The 26,067-nt window shown below is 48.2% G+C and overlaps 1 protein-coding gene across 1 annotated transcript in view; it reads left to right on the top strand.

The window, feature by feature from the left end:
* LOC120028534 (ubiquitin carboxyl-terminal hydrolase 32-like) overlaps positions 1–26,067 on the top strand; it is a 75,385-nt gene that overhangs the window by 27,050 nt on the left and 22,268 nt on the right. Inside the window, exons 6-20 of the mRNA XM_038973725.1 lie at positions 3,554–3,685; positions 4,771–4,878; positions 6,827–6,942; positions 7,950–8,012; positions 8,369–8,452; positions 8,695–8,756; positions 8,843–8,945; positions 9,765–9,966; positions 10,188–10,375; positions 11,202–11,342; positions 19,067–19,226; positions 21,655–21,809; positions 22,210–22,291; positions 23,381–23,455; positions 23,677–23,815. Of these exons, the coding sequence (XP_038829653.1) occupies positions 3,554–3,685; positions 4,771–4,878; positions 6,827–6,942; positions 7,950–8,012; positions 8,369–8,452; positions 8,695–8,756; positions 8,843–8,945; positions 9,765–9,966; positions 10,188–10,375; positions 11,202–11,342; positions 19,067–19,226; positions 21,655–21,809; positions 22,210–22,291; positions 23,381–23,455; positions 23,677–23,815 (1,810 nt within the window). The remainder of the gene's footprint in view (positions 1–3,553; positions 3,686–4,770; positions 4,879–6,826; positions 6,943–7,949; positions 8,013–8,368; positions 8,453–8,694; positions 8,757–8,842; positions 8,946–9,764; positions 9,967–10,187; positions 10,376–11,201; positions 11,343–19,066; positions 19,227–21,654; positions 21,810–22,209; positions 22,292–23,380; positions 23,456–23,676; positions 23,816–26,067) is intronic.

Below are 26,067 nucleotides of genomic sequence, written 5' to 3'. Positions count from 1 at the left end.
AGTCAGTCAGGGAGCTAGCTAGTCCTGGAGCCAGTCAGTCAGGGAGCTAGCTAGTCCTGGAGCCAGTCAGTCAGGGAGCTAGCTAGTCCTGGAGCCAGTCAGTCAGGGAGCTAGCTAGTCCTGGAGCCAGTCAGTCAGGGAGCTAGCTAGTCCTGGAGCCAGTCAGTCAGGGAGCTAGCTAGTCCTGGAGCCAGTCAGTCAGGGAGCTAGCTAGTCCTGGAGCCAGTCAGTCAGGGAGCTAGCTAGTCCTGGAGCCAGTCAGTCAGGGAGCTAGCTAGTCCTGGAGCCAGTCAGTCAGGGAGCTAGCTAGTCCTGGAGCCAGTCAGTCAGGGAGCTAGCTAGTCCTGGAGCCAGTCAGTCAGGGAGCTAGCTAGTCCTGGAGCCAGTCAGTCAGGGAGCTAGCTAGTCCTGGAGCCAGTCAGTCAGGGAGCTAGCTAGTCCTGGAGCCAGTCAGTCAGGGAGCTAGCTAGTCCTGGAGCCAGTCAGTCAGGGAGCTAGCTAGTCCTGGAGCCAGTCAGTCAGGGAGCTAGCTAGTCCTGGAGCCAGTCAGTCAGGGAGCTAGCTAGTCCTGGAGCCAGCCAGTCAGGGAGCTAGCTAGTCCTGGAGCCAGTCAGTCAGGGAGCTAGCTAGTCCTGGAGCCAGTCAGTCAGGGAGCTAGCTAGTCCTGGAGCCAGCCAGTCAGGGAGCTAGCTAGTTCTGGAGCCGATCCATAGAAGAGAGAAAGAGTTTTATAGATTACCAGTGTCAGGCTGAGTAATGACACACAGCAACCAGATGAGCAGGTGTTTCTTCCCCCGCAGCTCTGCGTTCCTCGCTAGTCTTTACCAGGCCTTTACCACTGCACTAATCACTGCTGGGCTAGCCCACGCTGGCCTGCGTTCAGTAAACACAACACAAATAGCTTTCGTTCAGCTTTGTTTGGTGTTTGGGATTGATACATGGACTATATTGGTGTATTTCTGAAAGACCATTTTGAGGACCTATATTTATTTTTTAGGTTTTATTTGTGTTGCTTGGTGTGTGTGTGTGTGTGTGCGTATGACGTGCATACTTGTTTGTTTATGGAGGATTTAGTATTGTCCAGCTGTTCTACTTAAAGGGGCATTGAGTCAGTCAGTGGCGGGCCTCACCACACACACCTCTCCCCCCCCCCTCCAAAACTCCACTCCATGCTTCTCAATTATTAATCTGTCCACTATTACTTTCCCCATGCCGTATCCATACCCTCTCTCCCTCTTCCTCTCTCCCTCTCCCTCTTTCTCTCTCTCTCTCTCTCTCTCTCTCTCTCTCTCTCTCTCTCTCTCTCTTTCTCTCTCTTTCTCTCTCTTTCTCTCTCTCTCTCTCTCTCTCTCTCTCTCTTCCTCTCTCTCTCTTCCTCTCTCTCTCTCTCTCTCTCTCTCTCTCTCTCTCTCTCTCTTCCTCTTCCTCTTCCTCTTCCTCTTCCTCTCTCTCTCCCTCTTCCTCTCTCCCCCCAGGTTCTGTCCTCTATTTGTTTAAGTCTGATGTTTCAGGGAAGGCCGGAGGTAAACATATTATTGAACCACTGAAGCAGTTGGTGCTTATTTGTTTCCAATCAGTCCTCTTGACCTCTCCACGTCTCTCTTTCTCGATCGGTCTTCAGATTGAACACACACACACCGATTGAACTCTCCACAGAGTCAACTGAACCCTGCTGTTCTAGGATTTAAAAAATATATATTTCACCTTTATTTAACCAGGTAGGCAAGTTGAGAACAAGTTCTCATTTACAACTGCCACCTGGCCAAGATAAAGCAAAGCAGTTCGACACAAACAACAACACAGAGTTACACATGGAGTAAACAAACATACAGTCAATAATACAGTAGAAAAATAAGTCTATATACAGTGTGTGCAAATGAGGTAAGATAAGTGAGGTAAGGCAATAAATAGGCCATGGTGGCGAAGTAATTACAAAATACCAATTAAACACTGGGGTGATAGATGTGCAGAATATGAATGTGCAAGAAGAGATACTGGGCTGCAAAGGAGCAAGATAAATAAATAAATAAATACAGTATGGGGACGAGGTAGTTGGATGGGCTATTTACAGATGGGCTATGTACAGGTGCAGTGACCTGTGAGCTGCTCAGACAGCTGGTGCTTAAAGCTAGTTAGGGAGATAAGTCTCCATCTTTAGTGATTTTTGCAATAAACCTTGGGGGGGAGAAAGAAATAGCCCCTATCAATCCACACGTACATCCCAATCTGCAGCTTTCACTGCTAGCCTGGCTACATTATCCCCCAGTGGGCTCACTGTGTTATTGACCCATCAGTCTTATAAATGCAGACGGCAAACTAGGACGTCGGTCTTAGCAGTGAGACTTAGGAACCAGCTTGGCTTTTGTGATGGAAATCCGGACTGGTCTCCTCTCCAGCCAGAAAGTGAATGTGAGTTAATCTACATCCCAAACATGACCCTGTTCCCTAAATTAGAGCACTACAAAATTAGTGCACTATTTAGGGTTCCATTGAGGCATGCAGTCTTGATTTTTGTTTTGTGATTTGACACCTGTTTGACTGACATGTATGGGCTGGTTCATGGGACAGTGTGGTGGAAAGTGAAGCCTGTGCTAGTATGAGCTAGCGACACCTTAGGTAATCCTATTAGCTGTGGATTAGTGTGATGAAAGGAGAGGGAGGATTAACCCAGGGTCGACCGGCCCCTTTCTGGCTGGCAGGTTTCATACTCAACAGCGGCTATAGTAGTAGCACCTAGTGAGCCATGGCACAGTCTTTTAGGACGAGTCATGGTCTCAGCTCAAGACTAACCTGGAGAGACTAAATCATTTTACAGATTGGTTTACAAAATTCCGGGTAACCAGAATTCCCAGATTTTTCAGAAATCCATTTTGGAAGATTCCTGGAATCAGGAAATAAGCAGGAAATCTGGAGGGGGGGGGGGGGGCCTACTTAAAGATCTGGGGCCAGGCTACTACTAAAGACTATCCTCTGTGCTGCTCGTTACAAAGCTGTCCATAATCCATATGCCCGTCAGAATGGAACCATGAAAACATATGATGTCATCGGCGTAGCTCCATATTCAGTCCCCTGTAGCCCCGCGCAGTCAGTCCCCTGTAGCCCCGCGCAGTCAGTCCCCTGTAGCCACGCGCAGTCAGTCCCCTGTAGCCACGCGCAGTCAGTCCCCTGTAGCCACGCGCAGTCAGTCCCCTGTAGCCCCGCGCAGTCAGTCCCCTGTAGCCCCGCGCAGTCAGTCCCCTGTAGCCCCGCGCAGTCAGTCCCCTGTAGCCCCGCGCAGTCAGTCCCCTGTAGCCCCGCGCAGTCAGTCCCCTGTAGCCCCGCGCAGTCAGTCCCCTGTAGCCCCGCGCAGTCAGTCCCCTGTAGCCCCCTGTAGAGATGAACTGAGGCTGGGTGAAAATCTACACTGTTTCCTTTCCTTAATGTACTAGCACTGCTAGGTCATGTGACTTGTGTTCTAGTATGACGATGCTCAGCGAATCTAGAAAAATCACTCTAGATTGGTTGCCATTTTGATTTATTTAAAACTGTGTTTTCTTCCTCTCCCTTCCTACAGTAGAAGAGTCTGATATCATTGACTTGGAGAAGAGCTACTGGCTGCTGAAAGCCCAGTCCAGGACCGGACGCTTTGACTTGGAAACCTTTGTCCCGCTGGTCTCTCCTCCCATTCACGCTTCGCTAAGTGAAGGTATGTCATGTTTCTGATGTGTATTTGTGATGCCAGGTAGAATATTATGGGGACGTGGTAAACCTGGTGCCCCCCCCCCCCCCCCCCCAGCCAGACAGTTACCCATGAACATTCAACCACACACAAAATTATGTTTAAATGCCGTACTTTGTACACGTACATATTGTGTATGGATTATTTGGATGAGAAGCCCTTCTGATGGTCTCTCAACGTTTAGGACCATGTTGTTTTGGATTACGTACATTAAAGGCCAGATTGCTTTTGACCACAGAAGCCCCGGCACCACTGCTTGTGTTGTGAGAAGAAAAAAATAGTTTGAAGGAAAACATGGGGTTTTGGCCCAACCATACCGGCTGGGCTGGCCTTGAGAGGAGGTGTCTTTTTGTGCTAGCTAACGTTTGCTTATAGCTGCATTGTCGATCACACACAAAGGTTAGCAGCTAACGTTAGCTAGCATGTAGCTAGCAGGCTAACTTGATTATAAAGGCAAACATGTCAACAATGACCTGAACAGGAGAATGTTGGCCATTTTTTTTATTTGTGACTTTGTCACTTGTCTGTTGGCTGTGTTTTGAGTTTGGCGGCAATAGTAGCAGCTTAGTGACCTCCTGCTCCCTCTCACTCCCACTGGCTCCCAGAGCGAGGCACAACGACAGTTGTTCGAGTGGGCGGGTTTTAGTGTAAAGACACACCTCTCTCCAAGGCCAGCCCAGCGGCTATGTCTGGGCCAAAACCCCCGTGTTTTCCTTCAAACAAAAACATTTATCTCACAACACGAGCAGTGGCTTCTGTTTTGAAAAGTCATGTTATGCATGTCTAGCATTTTTTATAAAACTAAACATCCTGAATATTTAAATGTTTCTGTCAGAATATCTGTTTTACATTTCAATCTGTGGTTCATGATGTAAAATACATAAATTATATTAACATTTATGACTGTAAATGTCATCCTTGTGATCCGGTTGGACGAGTTCCCTCCTGTTTTAAACCTTCACACAAAGCTATTTCTCTTTTTTACAAAGATCAATTTTAATAGTAGAACTTGGCTAATTTTAGCAAACTTGTCTTTTGAACTTGTTTTCCAGGTTTGTTTCATGCCTTTGATGAGAACCGGGACAATCACATAGACTTTAAGGAGATCTCCTGTGGCCTGTCTGCCTGTTGCCGGGGGCCCGTCGCCGAGCGGCAGAAATGTAAGAGCCGCTGTGTGATCTGTTCTCATAGGTAGAGATTTCCTAACCTAAGGCTTCCTTTCACACATTATGGTGCATGGGAAGAGAAGCAGAGCTTTTCCCCTGTGGATGTTAATTTTTTTTCTTCTAATGTCTACTGCCTCTGAATTAGTCATCAGTATGTCATCTACCCTGTCGTCTAAATTATCATCAGGCCTTGAAATTACATTTTCACTCTTGGAAATGGCAGCAGATATTGGAATGTTAAGACGCCAGTTGAAGATCTAAGTAATGCAGACAACACGGAGGAATGTGGGGCTGCAGCGTAGCCTAGTGGTTAGAGCGTTTGGACTAGTAACCGAAAGGTTGCGAGATCGAATCCCAGAGCTGACAAGGTACAAATCTGTCGTTCTGCCCCCTGAACAAGGCAGTTAACCCGCTGTTCCTAGGCCGTCCATTGAAAATAAGAATTTGTTCTAAACTGACTTGCCTGTTTGAATAAGGGTAAAATGAGTAAAAACAGATGACTATCAGAACATATTTGGTACAACTGCGGCTTGAACAGCGACTGAGCTTTATTTTTTATTTTATTTAACCTTTATTTTGTCCTGTATAATACAATATAAAATACACAAACACTATACAGTGCATTAGGAAAGTATTCAGACCCCTTGACTTTGTCCACATTTTCTTACAAAAAAAGAAAAATCCTCATCAATCTACACACACTACCCCATGTTCTCAACTGGCCTACCTGGTGAAATAAAAAGATAATGACAAAGCGAAAACAGGTTTTTAGACATTTTTGCAAATTTATTTTAAAAAATTGAAAAACTGAAATACCTTATTTGCGTAAGTATTCAGACCCTTTGCTATGAAACTCTAAATTGAGCTCAGGTGCTTCCTGTTTCCGTTGATCATCCTTGAGATCTTTTTTCAAATTGATTGGAGTCCACCTGTGGTAAATTTAATTGATTGGACATGATTTGGAAAGGCACACACCTGTCTATATAAAGGTCCCACAGTTGACAGTGCATGTCAGAGCAAAAACCAAGCCATGAGGTCGAAGGAATTGTCTGATGAGCTCCGAGACAGGATTGTGTCGAGTCACAGATCTGGGGAAGGGTACCAAAACAGTTCTGCAGCATTGAAGGTCCAAGAACACAGTGGCCTCCATCATTCTTAAATGGAAGAAATTTGGAACCACCAAGACTCTTCCTAGAGCTGGACACCCAGCCAAACTGAGCAATCAGGGGAGAAGGGCCTTGATCAAAGATGGGACCAAGAACCCGATGGTCACTCTGACATCCCTCTAGAGTTCCTATGTGGAGATGGGAGAACCTTCCAGAAGGACAACCATCTCTGCAGCACTCCACCAATCAGGCCTTTATGGTAGAGTGGCCAGACGGAAGCCACTCCTCAGTATAAGGCACCTGACAAGCCCCCTTGTAGTTTGCCAAAATGCATCTAAAGACTCTCAGACCATGAGAAACAAGATTATCTTGTCTACCATTCAAATCTACCTTTTTAACCCTTAATTTTTTGATGGGAGCATGATTGTCTACAAGAGTATTGAAGACATCTGCCAAGAGTTTCAAAGCTAAATCAGGTTCAGGTATTAGCTGAAATACAATCAAGGTCACTAAAATAAAGAAAATGTAAACAAGTTTTTAAAGGTCCTCTTTGTGATGTCACAAAGCTTAGATTTTTTTGTCTTCTCACAATCTCCATCACAAACAACTGGGCAATGGTCGCTCACGTCTTGGGGCGAAGACACCAGTAAAAAACATATTTCTCTGGTGTATTTGTTCAAATAAGATCTATCAGAGTTGACTTTGAAGGATCTCTAGGTTTGGTCCGTGTAGACTTAGTCATCAGCTGGATCAGTGTTAGATCATTTGAAGCTCTATTGGAGTCTGTAGTTATAAACTATATTTGTACCCTCCCTTCTCTCTCTCTCGTTTCCCAGTTTGTTTCAAAGTTTTTGATGTGAACCGGGATGGGGTTCTGTCTCGAGACGAAATCCATGAAATGGTGGTCGCACTCCTGGAGGTGTGGAAAGACAATCGCACAGACACACTCCCCGTGAGTACCGGTAGTCAGACGCACTCTCCGTAAGTACCGGTAGGCAGACGCACTCCCCGTGAGTACCGGTAGTCAGAAACACTCCCTGTGAGTACAGGTAGTCAGAAACACTCCCTGTGAGTACAGGTAGTCAGAAACACTCCCTGTGAGTACAGGTAGTCAGAAACACTCCCTGTGAGTACAGGTAGTCAGAAACACTCCCTGTGAGTACAGGTAGTCAGAAACACTCCCTGTGAGTACAGGTAGTCAGAAACACTCCCTGTGAGTACAGGTAGTCAGAAACACTCCCTGTGAGTACAGGTAGTCAGAAACACTCCCTGTGAGTACCGGTAGTCAGACGCGCTCCCCGTGAGTACCGGTAGTCAGACGCGCTCCCCGTGAGTACCGGTAGTCAGACGCGCTCCCCGTGAGTACCGGTAGTCAGACGCGCTCCCCGTGAGTACCGGTAGTCAGACGCGAGTACTGATGGACACTTGGCTTTGGCGGTATCCAAAAATAAGATATCTATCTGATGGTAAACATTTAGTAGTGAATTATATACAAGTGTAACTTCATCACAACAGAGACTCGCCGGTATATATAGACCCCTATGGATTCACCAGCTCCCACTTTCTCCCCTTGTGCTATTTACAAACAAACACGTTACTGGCTCAACTGTTCTGGGGAACTACGGTACGCTTCGTAATGTGAGCGGTGAAATGAAGAAGGCAATCTGGTTTATATTCTAATGTGTTGCACAAGTTGACTGCGGGTATTAACTTTAAAAAAAGTAGCTACAAATATTCACATTTATTGAAAAACTTCAAATAAATAGTTATGACGCTATCTCATGGATTTTTCCAAATACCCCGGTATACGATATATACCGTATACTCCTAAGCCTGGTGGACACAGACACACTCCCTGTAAGAACTGCTTACAGGCTAAACGGCTAGTGTATTGAAGGCGGTTGGGTTTGATAAGTAAACTACCTTAGCAAGTTTTGACTCTTGTTGTCCTGTTTTCAGGAATTGCTCACCAACGTGCCGGACATAGTGGAAGGAATCCTGAAGATGCACGACACGACCAAGGTGAGACTCTTCTAGGAAATGTAGCAGGTGTTTATGGGGCAGCAGGTAGTCTAGTGGTTAGAGCGTTGGGCCAGTAACCGAAAGGTTGCTGGATCGAATCCCAGAGATGACAAGGTAAAAATCTGTTGTTCTGCCCCTGAACAAGGCCACTGTTCCCCGGTAGGCCGTCAATGTAAATAAGAATTTGTTATTAACTGACTTGCCTAGTTAAATAATATAGATTTTTTTTTTTTAACGTGGTTTTGTAACGTGGTTGGGACTATAATTCACATAATGTTACTGCTGTCCACTGGCATTTAGCCCTTCTTGTATTTGACCCTAACCTTTGATTTAACCTTTGACCCACGCACACACAGCTGGGTCACCTGACCCTAGAGGACTATCAAATATGGAGTGTGCAGAGCGTTCTGGCCAATGAGTTCCTCAACCTGCTGTTCCAGGTCAGAACACACACACAGTGACGCACACACACACACTGTCACACACACACAGTGACGCACACACACACACACACACACACACACACAGTGACACACACACACACACACACACTCATTTTGTGGTTTGTTCCAGGTCAGAACACACACACAGTGACGCGCACACACACACACTCTCATTTTGTGGTTTGTTCCAGGTGTGTGTCTCTGTTGTGTAGTTGACTTTCTGTGTGTGTTTTCTGCAGGTGTCCCACATTGTCCTGAGCCTTCGGCCTGCTACTCCTGAAGAGGAGGGGCAAATCATCAGGTATACACATCTCCTGAAGAACTCGTGTGTTTTACACCTCTACACTTTAAAGCTCTGAAATCGTGTGTGTGTGTGTGTGTGTTCAGGGGGTGGCTGGACAGAGAGGGCAGACATGGGCTTCAGCCTGGTGAGAACAGGTTTCTCATCTCCAGCCAGTGGTGGACGCTGTGGAAAGACTACGTCAGATATGTGAGTGGAAGTCCAAGGTTGCGTCCCAAATGGCGCCAGGGCCCATAGGGTCAAAAGTAGTGCCCTACATAGGGAGTAGGGTGCCAAGTGCACTACATAGGGAGTAGGGTGCCAAGTGCACTACGTAGGGAGTGGGGTGCCAAGTGCACTACGTAGGGAGTGGGGTGCCAAGTGCACTACGTAGGGAGTAGGGTGCCAAGTGCACTACGTAGGGAGTGGGGTGCCAAGTGCACTACATAGGGAGTAGGGTGCCAAGTGCACTACGTAGGGAGTGGGGTGCCAAGTGCACTACGTAGGGAGTGGGGTGCCAAGTGCACTACGTAGGGAGTAGGGTGCCAAGTGCACTACGTAGGGAGTGGGGTGCCAAGTGCACTACGTAGGAAGTGGGGTGCCAAGTGCCCTGCGTAGGGAATGGGGTGCCAAGTGCACTACGTCGGGAATGGGGTGCCAAGTGCACTACATAGGGAGTAGGGTGCCAAGTGCCCTGCGTAGGGAGTGGGGTGCCAAGTGCACTACATAGGGAGTAGGGTGCCAAGTGCCCTGCGTAGGGAGTGGGGTGCCAAGTGCCCTGCGTAGGGAGTGGGGTGCCAAGTGCCCTGCGTAGGGAGTGGGGTGCCAAGGGCACTGCGTAGGGAGTGGGGTGCCAAGGGCACTGCGTAGGGAGTGGGGTGCCAAGGGCACTGCGTAGGGAGTGGGGTGCCAAGGGCACTGCGTAGGGAGTGGGGTGCCGTTTGGGAAGCCTAACTGTTAAGTTGAAGAATATGATAATCACAACAACCAAGGTTACTGACCATCCTTCCCTCTCCTCTCTCTCCTCAGGACCACAAGTCCATCGTGGTGGATCAGCCCTCTATCCTCTCCTCTCTGAGGAATCCTCAGGCCTCTGCCACCGTCGAGCCTGCCCCCCTGGAGCCAGGGGTAGGTGAAGGTCTGGGGGTCCCCAGCCCAGCCAGCCCCTCAGAGGAGAGGTCCCCTGATGCTGTGTCCAGCGCCTCTGAAGCCACAGAGACCCACAGCACAGGTCAGTGACCAGACTGGCCACTAGGGAGCGCTGTGCACAATGTTACAACCTCAGATTATGGGTTATAACTGTTTATTAAGTATTTATATACTACGTATCAATTAATGATTTACTGTTAATAAACTACTTTAACCTTTGTAAAGTGTTCCTGTACTTGAACCTGAATGTAAAGTGTGTTACTCTGATGCCGTCACCCCCCCTCCCCTTCTCCTCCTCCTCAGTGGTGACCACCCAGGCCGGCCCCTCAGCCACAGATATCTGTTTTGCCCGGCAACACAACGTGTCAGACAACAACCAGTGTTTCTCTGGGGCCAACGGCCACATCCCCTCCCTCTCTCAGTCCCATCTGGCAGCTCAGAGGCCTGGAGCCATCGACAACCAGCCCCTGGTCAACACAGACCCAATGAAGGTGTGTGTTTGCCTCCCATATTATATAGTGGTTACATCTAATACATTGTCTTGTACATTTTCCAACATCAAGTTGTTGATTTAAGTTCAAGGAGAAAATGTTTTTATTCCATCCAACTGTCTGTCTGTCTCCTGTCTGTCTGTCTGTCTCCTGTCTGTCTCCTGTCTGTCTCCTGTCTGTCTCCTGTCTGTCTCCTGTCTGTCTCCTGTCTGTCTCCTGTCTGTCTGTCTGTCTGTCTGTCTCTGTCTGTCTCTGTCTGTCTCTGTCTGTCTCTGTCTGTCTCTGTCTGTCTCTGTCTGTCTCTGTCTGTCTCTGTCTGTCTCTGTCTGTCTCTGTCTGTCTGTCTCCGTCTGTCTGTCTGTCTGTCTGTCTGTCTCCGTCTGTCTCCGTCTGTCTGTCTCCGTCTGTCTCCGTCTGTCTGTCTGTCTCTGTCTCTGTCTGTCTCTAGCTCTCTCTGTCTGTCTGTCTCTGTCTGTCTGTCTCTAGCTCTCTCTGTCTCTGTCTGTCTCTAGCTCTCTCTGTCTCTGTCTGTCTCTGTCTGTCTGTCTCTGTCTGTCTCTAGCTCTCTCTGTCTGTGTCTGTCTGTCTCTAGCTCTCTCTGTCTGTCTGTCTGTCTGTGTCTGTCTGTCTGTCTGTCTGTCTGTCTGTCTGTCTGTCTGTCTGTCTGTCTGTCTGTCTGTCTGTGTCTCTAGCTCTCTCTGTCTCGCTCTCTCTGTGACGATACGGCCAGACATTAGACATGGCCTGTGTATATCCATCATCAGTAATGGAGGAGTGTTTTATCTGTGTCCTCCTCTGACCCCCTGTCTCTCTCCTGTTCCCCCAGGCCCCCTCATTGACCATGGAGGGAGGCCGGCTGAAGCAGTCCTTACAGCTGGTGGCGGGCAGGGACTTTGAGACGGTACCAGAGCCTGTGTGGAGGGCACTGTTCCACTGGTATGGAGCCAACCTCAGCTTGCCGCGACCGGTACGGATGGACCACAACACAACCACCCCTCATGCTATTGACCGTAGATGGACCACAACACAACCACCCCTCACGCTATTGACCGTAGATGGACCACAACACAACCACCCCTCACACTATTGACCGTAGATGGACCCACAACACAACCACCCCTCACACTATTGACCGTAGATGGACCACAACACAACCACCCCTCACACTATTGACCGTAGATGGACCACAACACAACCACCCCTCACACTATTGACCGTAGATGGACCCACAACACAACCACCCCTCACACTATTGACCGTAGATGGACCCACAACACAACCACCCCTCACACTATTGACCGTAGATGGACCACAACACAACCACCCCTCACACTATTGACCGTAGATGGACCCACAACACAACCACCCCTCACGCTATTGACCGTAGATGGACCACAACACAACCACCCCTCATGCTATTGACTGTAGATGGACCACAACACAACCAGCCCTCACACTATTGACTGTAGATGGACCACAACACAACCACCCCTCATGCTATTGACCGTAGATGGACCACAACACAACCAGCCCTCACACTATTGACTGTAGATGGACCACAACACAACCACCCCTCATGCTATTGACCGTAGATGGACCACAACACAACCACCCCTCATGCTATTGACCGTAGATGGACCACAACACAACCACCCCTCATGCTATTGACTGTAGATGGACCACAACACAACCACCCCTCATGCTATTGACCGTAGATGGACCACAACACAACCAGCCCTCACACTATTGACTGTAGATGGACCACAACACAACCACCCCTCATGCTATTGACCGTAGATGGACCACAACACAACCACCCCTCATGCTATTGACCGTAGATGGACCACAACACAACCACCCCTCATGCTATTGACCGTAGATGGACCACAACACAACCACCCCTCATGCTATTGACCGTAGATGGACCACAACACAACCACCCCTCATGCTATTGACCGTAGATGGACCACAACACAACCACCCCTCATGCTATTGACCGTAGATGGACCACAACACAACCACCCCTCACACTATTGACCGTAGATGGACCACAACACAACCACCCCTCATGCTATTGACCGTAGATGGACCACAACACAACCACCCCTCATGCTATTGACCGTAGATGGACCACAACACAACCAGCCCTCACACTATTGACTGTAGATGGACCACAACACAACCACCCCTCACACTATTGACTGTAGATGGACCACAACACAACCACCCCTCATGCTATTGACCGTAGATGGACCACAACACAACCAGCCCTCACACTATTGACTGTAGATGGACCACAACACAACCACCCCTCATGCTATTGACCGTAGATGGACCACAACACAACCACCCCTCATGCTATTGACCGTAGATGGACCACAACACAACCACCCCTCATGCTATTGACCGTAGATGGACCACAACACAACCAGCCCTCACACTATTGACTGTAGATGGACCACAACACAACCACCCCTCATGCTATTGACCGTAGATGGACCACAACACAACCAGCCCTCACACTATTGACTGTAGATGGACCACAACACAACCACCCCTCACACTATTGACCGTAGATGGACCACAACACAACCAGCCCTCACACTATTGACTGTAGATGGACCACAACACAACCACCCCTCACGCTATTGACCGTAGATGGACCCACAACACAACCACCCCTCATGCTATTGACTGTAGATGGACCACAACACAACCACCCCTCACACTATTGACCGTAGATGGACCACAACACAACCAGCCCTCACACTATTGACTGTAGATGGACCACAACACAACCACCCCTCACGCTATTGACCGTAGATGGACCCACAACACAACCACCCCTCATGCTATTGACCGTAGATGGACCACAACACAACCACCCCTCACACTATTGACCGTAGATGGACCCACAACACAACCACCCCTCACACTATTGACCGTAGATGGACCACAACACAACCACCCCTCACACTATTGACCGTAGATGGACCACAACACAACCACCCCTCACACTATTGACCGTAGATGGACCCACAACACAACCACCCCTCACACTATTGACCGTAGATGGACCCACAACACAACCACCCCTCACACTATTGACCGTAGATGGACCCACAACACAACCACCCCTCACGCTATTGACCGTAGATGGACCACAACACAACCACCCCTCATGCTATTGACTGTAGATGGACCACAACACAACCACCCCTCATGCTATTGACCGTAGATGGACCACAACACAACCACCCCTCATGCTATTGACCGTAGATGGACCACAACACAACCACCCCTCATGCTATTGACTGTAGATGGACCACAACACAACCAGCCCTCACACTATTGACTGTAGATGGACCACAACACAACCACCCCTCATGCTATTGACCGTAGATGGACCACAACACAACCACCCCTCACACTATTGACTGTAGATGGACCACAACACAACCACCCCTCATGCTATTGACCGTAGATGGACCACAACACAACCACCCCTCATGCTATTGACCGTAGATGGACCACAACACAACCACCCCTCACACTATTGACCGTAGATGGACCACAACACAAACACCCCTCATGCTATTGACCGTAGATGGACCACAACACAACCACCCCTCATGCTATTGACCGTAGATGGACCACAACACAACCAGCCCTCACACTATTGACTGTAGATGGACCACAACACAACCACCCCTCACACTATTGACTGTAGATGGACCACAACACAACCACCCCTCATGCTATTGACCGTAGATGGACCACAACACAACCACCCCTCATGCTATTGACCGTAGATGGACCACAACACAACCAGCCCTCACACTATTGACTGTAGATGGACCACAACACAACCACCCCTCATGCTATTGACCGTAGATGGACCACAACACAACCACCCCTCATGCTATTGACCGTAGATGGACCACAACACAACCAGCCCTCACACTATTGACTGTAGATGGACCACAACACAACCACCCCTCATGCTATTGACCGTAGATGGACCACAACACAACCACCCCTCATGCTATTGACCGTAGATGGACCACAACACAACCACCCCTCATGCTATTGACCGTAGATGGACCACAACACAACCACCCCTCATGCTATTGACCGTAGATGGACCACAACACAACCACCCCTCATGCTATTGACCGTAGATGGACCACAACACAACCAGCCCTCACACTATTGACTGTAGATGGACCACAACACAACCACCCCTCATGCTATTGACCGTAGATGGACCACAACACAACCAGCCCTCACACTATTGACTGTAGATGGACCACAACACAACCACCCCTCACACTATTGACCGTAGATGGACCACAACACAACCAGCCCTCACACTATTGACTGTAGATGGACCACAACACAACCACCCCTCACGCTATTGACCGTAGATGGACCCACAACACAACCGCCCCTCATGCTATTGACCGTAGATGGACCCACAACACAACCACCCCTCATGCTATTGACCGTAGATGGACCACAACACAACCACCCCTCACACTATTGACCGTAGATGGACCACAACACAGCCACCCCTCACACTATTGACCGTAGATGGACCACAACACAACCACCCCTCATGCTATTGACTGTAGATGGACCACAACACAACCAGCCCTCACGCTATTGACCGTAGATGGACCACAACACAACCACCCCTCATGCTATTGACCGTAGATGGACCACAACACAACCACCCCTCATGCTATTGACCGTAGATGGACCACAACACAACCACCCCTCATGCTATTGACCGTAGATGGACCACAACACAACCACCCCTCATGCTATTGACCGTAGATGGACCACAACACAACCACCCCTCATGCTATTGACCGTAGATGGACCACAACACAACCACCCCTCACACTATTGACCGTAGATGGACCACAACACAACCACCCCTCATGCTATTGACCGTAGATGGACCACAACACAACCAGCCCTCACACTATTGACCGTAGCTGGACCACAACACGACCCCAACTAGGACTGGGCTCTAACTACTATCAGGTCCTAATGGCCTGGTACTCAGGGCTCTATAACTAACATCAGGTCCTAATGGCCTGGTACTCAGGGCTCTATAATGACCATCAGGTCCTAATGGCCTGGTACTCAGGGCTCTATAACTAACAGCAGGTCCTAATGGCCTGGTACTCAGGGCTCTAACGACCATCAGGTCCTAATGGCCTGGTACTCAGGGCTCTAACGACCAGCAGGTCCTAATGGCCTGGTACTCAGGGCTCTATAATGACCATCAGGTCCTAATGGCCTGGTACTCAGGGCTCTATAATGACCATCAGGTCCTAATGGCCTGGTACTCAGGGCTCTATAATGACCATCAGGCCCTAATGGCCTGGTACTCAGGGCTCTAATGACCAACAGGCCCTAATGGCCTGGTACTCAGGGCTCTAACGACCATCAGGCCCTAATGGCCTGGTACTCAGGGCTCTATAATGACCATCAGGTCCTAATGGCCTGGTACTCAGGGCTCTATAATGACCATCAGGTCCTAATGGCCTGGTACTCAGGGCTCTATAATGACCATCAGGTCCTAATGGCCTGGTACTCAGGGCTCTATAATGACCATCAGGTCCTAATGGCCTGGTACTCAGGGCTCTATAATGACCATCAGGTCCTAATGGCCTGGTACTCAGGGCTCTATAATGACCATCAGGTCCTAATGGCCTGGTACTCAGGGCTCTATAACGACCATCAGGTCCTAATGGCCTGGTACTCAGGGCTCTATAATGACCATCAGGTCCTAATGGCCTGGTACTCAGGGCTCTATAATGACCATCAGGTCCTAATGGCCTGGTACTCAGGGCTCTATAACGACCAGCAGGTCCTAATGGCCTGGTACTCAGGGCTCTAACGACCAGCAGGTCCTAATGGCCTGGTACTCAGGGCTCTAACGACCAGCAGGTCCTAATGGCCTGGTACTCAGGGCTCTAACGACCAGCAGGTCCTAATGGCCTGGTACTCAGGGCTCTAATGACCAGCAGGTCCTAATGGCCTGGTACTCAGGGCTCTAACGACCAGCAGGTCCTAATGGCCTGGTACTCAGGGCTCTAACGACCAGCAGGTCCTAATGGCCTGGTACTCAGGGCTCTATAACGACCATCAGGTCCTAATGGCCTGGTACTCAGGGCTCTACTGCCCCTCAAACCACTCTGACATCAATACAAATGAGATGGAAAATCACATCAAACACTTATCATCATAACAGTATCCTGCTTTTTAAAACTCACCTCACTGTTAATGATTAATGTGAGGAAAGAAGGTTGACAGCAGGTTGAAACTGAGCGGTAAAGATGGTCGTAGTGGATGTTGTTTCTAAGCCTATCACAACGAAATGGACAGAGCTTTCTAACGTGATGATTCGCTCAAAACATCCATAACGCAGGTTAGTTTATGCATATTCATAGGCTTCTGAGCCTGGGGGGGGGGGGGGAAACCAGAGGTAAAATAATGGTTGTGCCATTATATAATACATAGCCTTAACGCATATTACTCATGGCAGAAAAACACTGTCTTTTACATGACTATAATCAGCTGACAAAATGTCATGACCACAACACAACCATTCCTGACACTATCACTGAACCAGAGATGGACCACAACACAACCATTCCTGACACTATCACTGAACCAGAGATGGACCACAACCATTCCTGACACTATCACTGAACCAGAGATGGACCACAACACAACCATTCCTGACACTATCACTGAACCAGAGATGGACCACAACCATTCCTGACACTATCACTGAACCAGAGATGGACTACATCACAACCATTCCTGACACTATCACTGAACCAGAGATGGACCACAACACAACCATTCCTGACACTATCACTGAACCAGAGATGGACCACAACCATTCCTGACACTATCACTGAACCAGAGATGGACCACAACCATTCCTGACACTATCACTGAACCAGAGATGGACCACAACCATTCCTGACACTATCACTGAACCAGAGATGGACCACAACCATTCCTGACACTATCACTGAACCAGAGATGGACCACAACCATTCCTGACACTATCACTGAACCAGAGATGGACCACAACACAACCATTCCTGACACTATCACTGAACCAGAGATGGACCACAACACAACCATTCCTGACACTATCACTGAACCAGAGATGGACCACAAACAACCATTCCTGACACTATCACTGAACCAGAGATGGACCACAACCATTCCTGACACTATCACTGAACCAGAGATGGACCACAGCACAACCATTCCTGACACTATCACTGAACCACAGATGGACCACAACCATCCCTGACACTATCACTGAACCAGAGATGGACCACAACCATTCCTGACACTATCACTGAACCAGAGATGGACCACAACCATTCCTGACACTATCACTGAACCAGAGATGGACCACAACCATTCCTGACACTATCACTGAACCAGAGATGGACCACATCACAACCATTCCTGACACTATCACTGAACCAGAGATGGACCACAACCATTCCTGACACTATCACTGAACCAGAGATGGACCACAACCATTCCTGACACTATCACTGAACCAGAGATGGACCACAACCATTCCTGACACTATCACTGAACCAGAGATGGACCACAACCATTCCTTACACTATCACTGAACCAGAGATGGACCACAACCATTCCTTACACTATCACTGAACCAGAGATGGACCACAACCATTCCTTACACTATCACTGAACCAGAGATGGACCACAACCATTCCTGACACTATCACTGAACCAGAGATGGACCACAACCATTCCTTACACTATCACTGAACCAGAGATGGACCACAACCATTCCTGACACTATCACTGAACCAGAGATGGACCACAACCATTCCTGACACTATCACTGAACCAGAGATGGACCACAACCATTCCTGACACTATCACTGAACCAGAGATGGACCACAACCATCCCTTACACTATCACTGAACCAGAGATGGACCACAGCACAACCATTCCTGACACTATCACTGAACCAGAGATGGACCACAACACAACCATTCCTGACACTATCACTGAACCAGAGATGGACCACAACCATTCCTGACACTATCACTGAACCAGAGATGGACCACAACACAACCATTCCTGACACTATCACTGAACCAGAGATGGACCACAACCATTCCTGACACTATCACTGAACCAGAGATGGACCACAACCATTCCTGACACTATCACTGAACCAGAGATGGACCACAACCATTCCTGACACTATCACTGAACCAGAGATGGACCACAACCATTCCTGACACTATCACTGAACCAGAGATGGACCACAACCATTCCTTACACTATCACTGAACCAGAGATGGACCACAACCATTCCTGACACTATCACTGAACCAGAGATGGACCACAACCATTCCTGACACTATCACTGAACCAGAGATGGACCACAACCATTCCTGACACTATCACTGAACCAGAGATGGTCTGCTTGAGGACCGGGTCTAGCTTGAGCGATTTTTCAAACCATTGTGGATGATTTTCGTGAACTTTTTAGTTGTGTGTGTGTGTGTGTGTGTGTGTACCTAAAGTTAGCGTTCAGCCCTTAGAGGTAATTGTAAAATGCATGTTCTCTCTTTTCCTCCTCGTCTCCTTTTTCCCAGGTGATCCAGCAGACAGAAACAGGCTGTGCTGAGCTGGAGCTCTTCCCACGCTATCTCCTCTTCCTGCGGCAGCAGCCCGCCACACGCACCCCCCAGTCCAACATCTGGGTTAACATGGGTATGACCAGCCTGAGAATGTTCCCCCAGCACCTCCCCAGAGGTAACGTAAGCCTGCAGCAAGAAAGAAAGACGGCCTGCTAAGAGCCAACAAACGCTACTACAACTACTGTAGTCCAGCCCTAATCATGCTGTTATAATGGACTGGTCCACCCCTAATCATGCTGTTATAATGGACTGGTCCACCCCTAATCATGCTGTTATAATGGACTGGTCCACCCCTAATCATGCTGTTATAATGGACTGGTCCACCCCTAATCATGCTGTTATAATGGACTGGTCCACCCCTAATCATGCCGTTATAATGGACTGGTCCACCCCTAATCATGCCGTTATAATGGACTGGTCCACCCCTAATCATGCTGTTATAATGGACTGGTCCAGGTTTGGCGGATGCCAGGAGAACACTGCCTGCTCGAATGCATAGTGCTAACTGTAAAGTTTGGTGGAGGAGGAATAATGGTCTGGGGCTGTTTTTCATGGTTCAGGCCCCTTAGTTCCACTGAAGGGAAATCTTAATGCTACAGCATACAATGACATTCTATACGATTCTGTGCTTCCACCTTTGTTGCAACAGTTTGGGGAAGGGCCTTTCCTGTTTCAGCATGACAATGCCCCCGTGCACAAAGAGAGGTCCATACTTCTCGCGGCTATGCCACCCTTGCTTCTCGCGGCTATGCCACCCTTACTTCTCGCGGCTATGCCACCCTTACTTCTCGCGGCTATGCCACCCTTACTTCTCGCGGCAATGCCACCCTTACTTCTCGCGGCAATGCCACCCTTACTTCTCGCGGCTATGCCACCCTTGCTTCTCGCGGCTATGCCACCCTTGCTTCTCGCGGCTATGCCACCCTTGCTTCTCGCGGCTATGCCACCCTTGCTTCTCGCGGCTATGCCACCCTTGCTTCTCGCGGCTATGCCACCCTTGCTTCTCGCGGCTATGCCACCCTTGCTTCTCGCGGCTATGCCACCCTTGCTTCTCGCGGCTATGCCACCCTTGCTTCTCGCGGCTATGCCACCCTTGCTTCTCGCGGCTATGCCACCCTTGCTTCTCGCGGCTATGCCACCCTTGCTTCTCGCGGCTATGCCACCAATACTTCTCGCGGCTATGCCACCCTTGCTTCTCGCGGCTAGAGTCACTGTGAGACATTATAAATAATACCATATATAAAATATACCATTTAGCAGATGCTGTTAGCTCAGTCACGCTGCATACGTCTTACGTATGGGTAGCCTTAGCGGGAATCGCACCCACAATCATTGGTGACACACTGACCAAAGAGCAAGGCTGTGCTGCAGGGAGAATGACTAGACCAAAACACACTGACCAAAGAGCAAGGCTGTGCTGCTGGGAGAATGACTAGACCAAAACACACTGACCAAACAGCAAGGCTGTGCTGCTGGGAGAATGACTAGACCAGACACACTGACCAGAGAGCAAGGCTGTGCTGCTGGGAGAATGACTAGACCAGACACACTGACCAGAGAGCAAGGCTGTGCTGCTGGGAGAATGACTAGACCAGACACACTGACCAGAGAGCAAGGCTGTGCTGCTGGGAGAATGACTAGACCAGACACACTGACGAAAGAGCAAGGCTGTGCTGCTGGGAGAATGACTAGTTCACGGCTTTTCATTTCCCCTTTCTGTTTGCTTTCAAAAATATTGGCTTTCAAAAATAAAAGTATTACAAACCAATCACATATTAAGATGTTTTTTTTTTGTTTTTTTAGCTTTACTTTTCAAATCAATAATAATCAGTTCTGTTTTATTTTTTATTAATTGTTTATTAACTGAACTAATATAGATGTTGTTGCCTTTTTGATTGGAGGCGTTTTAATGTAATGACTCAAGTCTGTATTAATTAAATGACCAAATCTAAAACACCCTTTCTTGCTGCTTCCTTACAGCTAATCCTCCACGAGCTGAACTATTCTTTCTCTCTTGTAATGATGTGTTGATTTAACTCATTTTCTAAAAGTTCATGTGAGTCTGGGATGTGAGTCTGGGTGACAGAGTATTGACAATATTACAAGACTTTTCAGTAATTCTGTTGAGTTTGATGAGCTTATAGTTCACTAAAGGCTGGAGGGGTTTTCCTCGTCCTCTCCCTCCTCCCCCTCTCTCTCCCACCTCATTGCCCCTTCACTCTCCCCCGTCCTCTCGCTCGCTCCCTCCCCCTCTTTCTCCTCCCCTCATTCTTCCCCTCTCTCCTCCCTCTCCCTCCTTCCCTCTCCCCTCTCTCTCCCACCTCATTGCCCCTTCACTCTCCCCCGTCCTCTCGCTCGCTCCCTCCCCCTCTTTCTTCTCCCCTCATTCTTCCCCTCTCTCCTCCTCTCCCTCCTCCCCCTCTCCTTCCCTCTCCCCTCTCTCTCCCACCTCATTGCCCCTTCACTCTCCCCCGTCCTCTCGCTCGCTCCCTCCCCCTCATTCTTCCCCTCTCTCCTCCCTCTCGCTCCTTCTCCCCCTGCAGGTAACGTGCCCTCCCCCAACGCTCCTCTGAAGCGTGTCCTGGCCTATACAGGCTGTTTCAGCCGCGTGGGCACCATCAAGGACATCCACCTGTACCTGTCTCGGAGGCTACGCATCAAAGATGAGGACATGAGGCTGTGGCTCTACAACAGCGAGGTGTGTGTGTGTGTGTGTGTGTGTGTGTGTGTGTGTGTGTGTGTGTGTGTGTGTGTGTTGAGCAACTATCACATGTTGACCACTACATTTTATAAGTGATACTACGGTGACATGATAAAATATAAACTTGCGGATGTTGACCTCTCATCCAAACCTCCCCCCAGAACTATCTGACCCGGTTCTCCCCCTACCACCCCCCAGAACGATATGACCCGGTACTCCTCCCCCACAGAGCGATCTGGCCCGGTACTCCTCCCCCCCAGAACGATCTGACCCGGTACTCCTCCTCCCCCCCAGAACGATCTGACCCGGTACTCCCCCCCCCCCCCCCAGAACGATCTGACCCGGTTCTCCTCCTCCCCCCCAGAACTATCTGACCCGGTTCTCCTCCACCCCGCAGAACTATCTGACCCTGCTGGATGATGAGGACCACACTCTGGAGGACCTGAAGATCCAGGACGAGCAGCACTTAGTTATCGAGGGTACATTCAAATAGACACTCGGTTAGCGAGGGTACGTTCAAATAGACACTCGGTTAGCGAGGGTACGTTCAATTAGACACTCGGTTAGCGAGGGTACGTTCAAATAGACACTCGGTTAGCGAGGGTACGTTCAATTAGACACTCGGTTAGCGAGGGTACGTTCAAATAGACACTCGGTTAGCGAGGGTACGTTCAAATAGACACTCGGTTAGCGAGGGTACGTTCAAATAGACACTCGGTTAGCGAGGGTACGTTCAAATAGACACTCGGTTAGCGAGGGTACGTTCAAATAGACACTCGGTTAGCGAGGGTACGTTCAAATAGACACTCGGTTAGCGAGGGTACGTTCAATTAGACACTCGGTTAGCGAGGGTACGTTCAAATAGACACTCGGTTAGCGAGGGTACGTTCAATTAGACACTCGGTTAGCGAGGGTACGTTCAAATAGACACTCGGTTAGCGAGGGTACGTTCAAATAGACACTCGGTTAGCGAGGGTACGTTCAATTAGACACTCGGTTAGCGAGGGTACGTTCAAATAGACACTCGGTTAGCGAGGGTACGTTCAAATAGACACTCGGTTAGCGAGGGTACGTTCAAATAGACACTCGGTTAGCGAGGGTACGTTCAAATAGACACTCGGTTAGCGAGCGAGGGTACGTTCAAATAGACACTCGGTTAGCGAGCGAGGGTACGTTCAAATAGACACTCGGTTAGCGAGCGAGGGTACGTTGAAATAGACACTCGGTTAGCGAGCGAGGGTACGTTGAAATAGACACTCGGTTAGCGAGCGAGGGTACGTTCAAATAGACACTCGGTTAGCGAGCGAGGGTACGTTCAAATAGACACTCGGTTAGCGAGCGAGGGTACGTTCAAATAGACACTCGGTTAGCGAGCGAGGGTACGTTGAAATAGACACTCGGTTAGCGAGCGAGGGTACGTTGAAATAGACACTCGGTTAGCGAGTGTGTTGAAATGTTAAAAAACCTCTGACTGCAAACTTCAGATTTTAAAAAGAGAAGATTTAAAAGTAACATGTCTTTAGTACTGATAGTCATTGATGTGTAAAACCTTCATCTTGTGTTTTTAGTTCGGAACAAAGACATGAGCTGGCCAGAAGAGATGTCCTTCATCGCTAACAGCAGTAAAATGGACCGACATAAAGGTACAGTGGGACGATATCACTGACGCCATCATCATCATCGTCGTCCCACTTTACATTCACAGCCACCTTCTACCAGTACATCGGTTACATACATTTACAATTCAGTTATCAAGAGCTTTCACTTTCAATATTTAGGATAGATTTATGTCTCTAACCTTCCTCCCCTTCTCTCCTAAAACCTTTCAAACATGTATGTAATACTGTACATGTCTACCCCCCAGTTGCTACGGAGAAGGGTGCCACGGGCCTCAGTAACCTAGGCAACACGTGCTTTATGAACTCTAGTATCCAGTGTGTGAGCAACACCACGCCCCTCACTGACTACTTCATCTCAGGAAGACACCTCTATGAACTCAACAGGTAGCTGGGGGTGTGTGTGTGTGTCCCTGTGTGTGTGCGTGTGTCCCTGTGTGTGTGCGTGTGTCCCTGTGTGTCTGCGTGTGTCCCTGTGTGTCTGCGTGTGTGTGTGTGTCTGCGTGTGAGTGTTTGTGTTAGAGGTCGACCGATTAATCGGAATGGCCGATTTAATTAGGGCCGATTTCAAGTTTTCATAACAATCGGAAGTCGGTATTTTTGGACACCGATTTGGCCGATTTTAAATAAAAATAACTTATTTTAAAATAACTTTATTTAACTAGGCAAGTCAGTTAAGAACACATTCTTATTTTCAATGACGGCCTAGGAACAGTGGGTTAACTTAACTGCCTTGTTCAGGGGGCAGAATGACATATTTTTACCTTGACAGCTCGGGGATTCAATCTTGCAACCTTACGGTTAACTAGTCCAACGCTCTAACCACCTGCCTCTCATTGCACTCCACGAGGAGCCTGCCTGTTACGCGAATGCAGTAAGAAGCCAAGGTAAGTTGCTAGCTTGCATTAAACTTATCTTATAAAAAACAATAAATCAATCATAATCACTAATTAACTACACATGGTTGATGATATTACTAGTTTATCTAGCGTGTCCTGCGTTGCATATAATCGATGTGGTGCGTATTCGCGAAAAAGGACTGTCATTGCTCCAACGTGTACCTAACCATAAACATCAATGCATTTCTTAAAATCAATACACAAGTATATATTTTTAAACCTGCATATTTAGTTAATATTGCCTGCTAACATGAATTTCTTTTAACTAGGGAAATTGTGTCACTTCTCTTGCAACAGAGTCAGGGTATATGCAGCAGTTTGGGCCGCCTGGCTCGTTGCGAACTGTGTGAAGACTATTTCTTCCTAACAAAGACAGCCAACTTCGCCAAACGGGGGATGATTTAACAAAAGCGCTTTGGGGAAAGCACAATCTTTGCACGACTGTACCTAACCATAAACATCAATGCCTTTCTTAAAATCAATACACAGAAGTATATATTTTTAAACCTGCATATTTTGCTAAAAGAAATCCAGGTTAGCAGGCAATATTATCCAGGTGAAATTGTGTCACTTCTCTTGCGTTCATTGCACGCAGAGTCAGGGTATATTCAATAGTTTGGGCCGCCTAATTTGCCAGAATTTTACGTAATTATGACATAACATTGAAGGTTGTGCAATGTAACAGGAATATTTAGACTTGCCTAACGGGATGCCACCCGTTAGATAAAATACGGGACGGTTCCGTATTTCACTGAAAGAATAAACGTTTTGTTTTCGAGATGATAGTTTCCGGATTTGACCATATTAATGACCTAAGGCTCGTATTTCTGTGTGTTATTATGTTATAATTAAGTCTATGATTTGATATTTGATAGAGCAGTCTGACTGAACGGTGGTAGGCACCAGCAGGCTCGTAAGCATTCATTCAAATAGCACTTTCGTGCGTTTTGCCAGCAGCTCGTCGCTGTGCTTCAAGCATTGCGCTGTTTATGACTTCAAGCCTATCAACTCCCGAGATTAGGCTGGTGTAACCGATGTGAAATGGCTAGCGGGGTGCGCGCTAATAGCGTTTCAATCGGTGATGTCACTCGATCTGAGACTTGGAGTAGTTGTTCCCCTTGCTCTGCAAGGGCCGCGGCTTTTGTGGAGCGATGGGTAACGCTGCTTCGAGGGTCGCTGTTGTCGATGTGTTCCTGGTTCGAGCCCAGGTAGGGGCGAGGAGAGGGACGGAAGCTATACTGTTACACTGGCAATACTAAAGTACCTATAAGAACATCCAATAGTCAAAGGTATATTAAATACAAATGGTATAGAGGGAAATAGTCCTATAATAACTACAACCTAAAACTTCTTACCTGGGAATATTGAAGACTCATGTTAAAAGGAACCACCAGCTTTCATATGTTCTCATGTTCTGAGCAAGGAACTTAAACGTTAGCTTTCTTACATGGCACATATTGCACTTTTACTTTCTTCTCCAACACTTTGTTTTTGCATTATTTAAACCAAATTGAACATGTTTCATTTTTATTTTAGGCTAAATTGGTTTTATTGATGTATTATATTAGGTTAAATAAGTGTTCGTTCAATATTGTTGTAATTGTCATTATTACAAAAAAAAAAAAAAAAATCGTCCGATTAATCGGTATCGGCTTTTTTTGGGGTCCTCCAATAATCGGTATCGGCGTCGAAAAATCATAATCGGTCGACCTCTAGTTTGTGTCCCTGTGTGCGTCCGTG

The sequence above is a fragment of the Salvelinus namaycush genome, chromosome 34, assembly GCF_016432855.1.
Source record: "Salvelinus namaycush isolate Seneca chromosome 34, SaNama_1.0, whole genome shotgun sequence".
Classification (NCBI taxonomy): Eukaryota; Metazoa; Chordata; class Actinopteri; order Salmoniformes; family Salmonidae; genus Salvelinus; species Salvelinus namaycush.
Note: the sequence above shows the minus strand (reverse complement) of the source record. Positions and strands in the feature narration are given on the sequence as shown.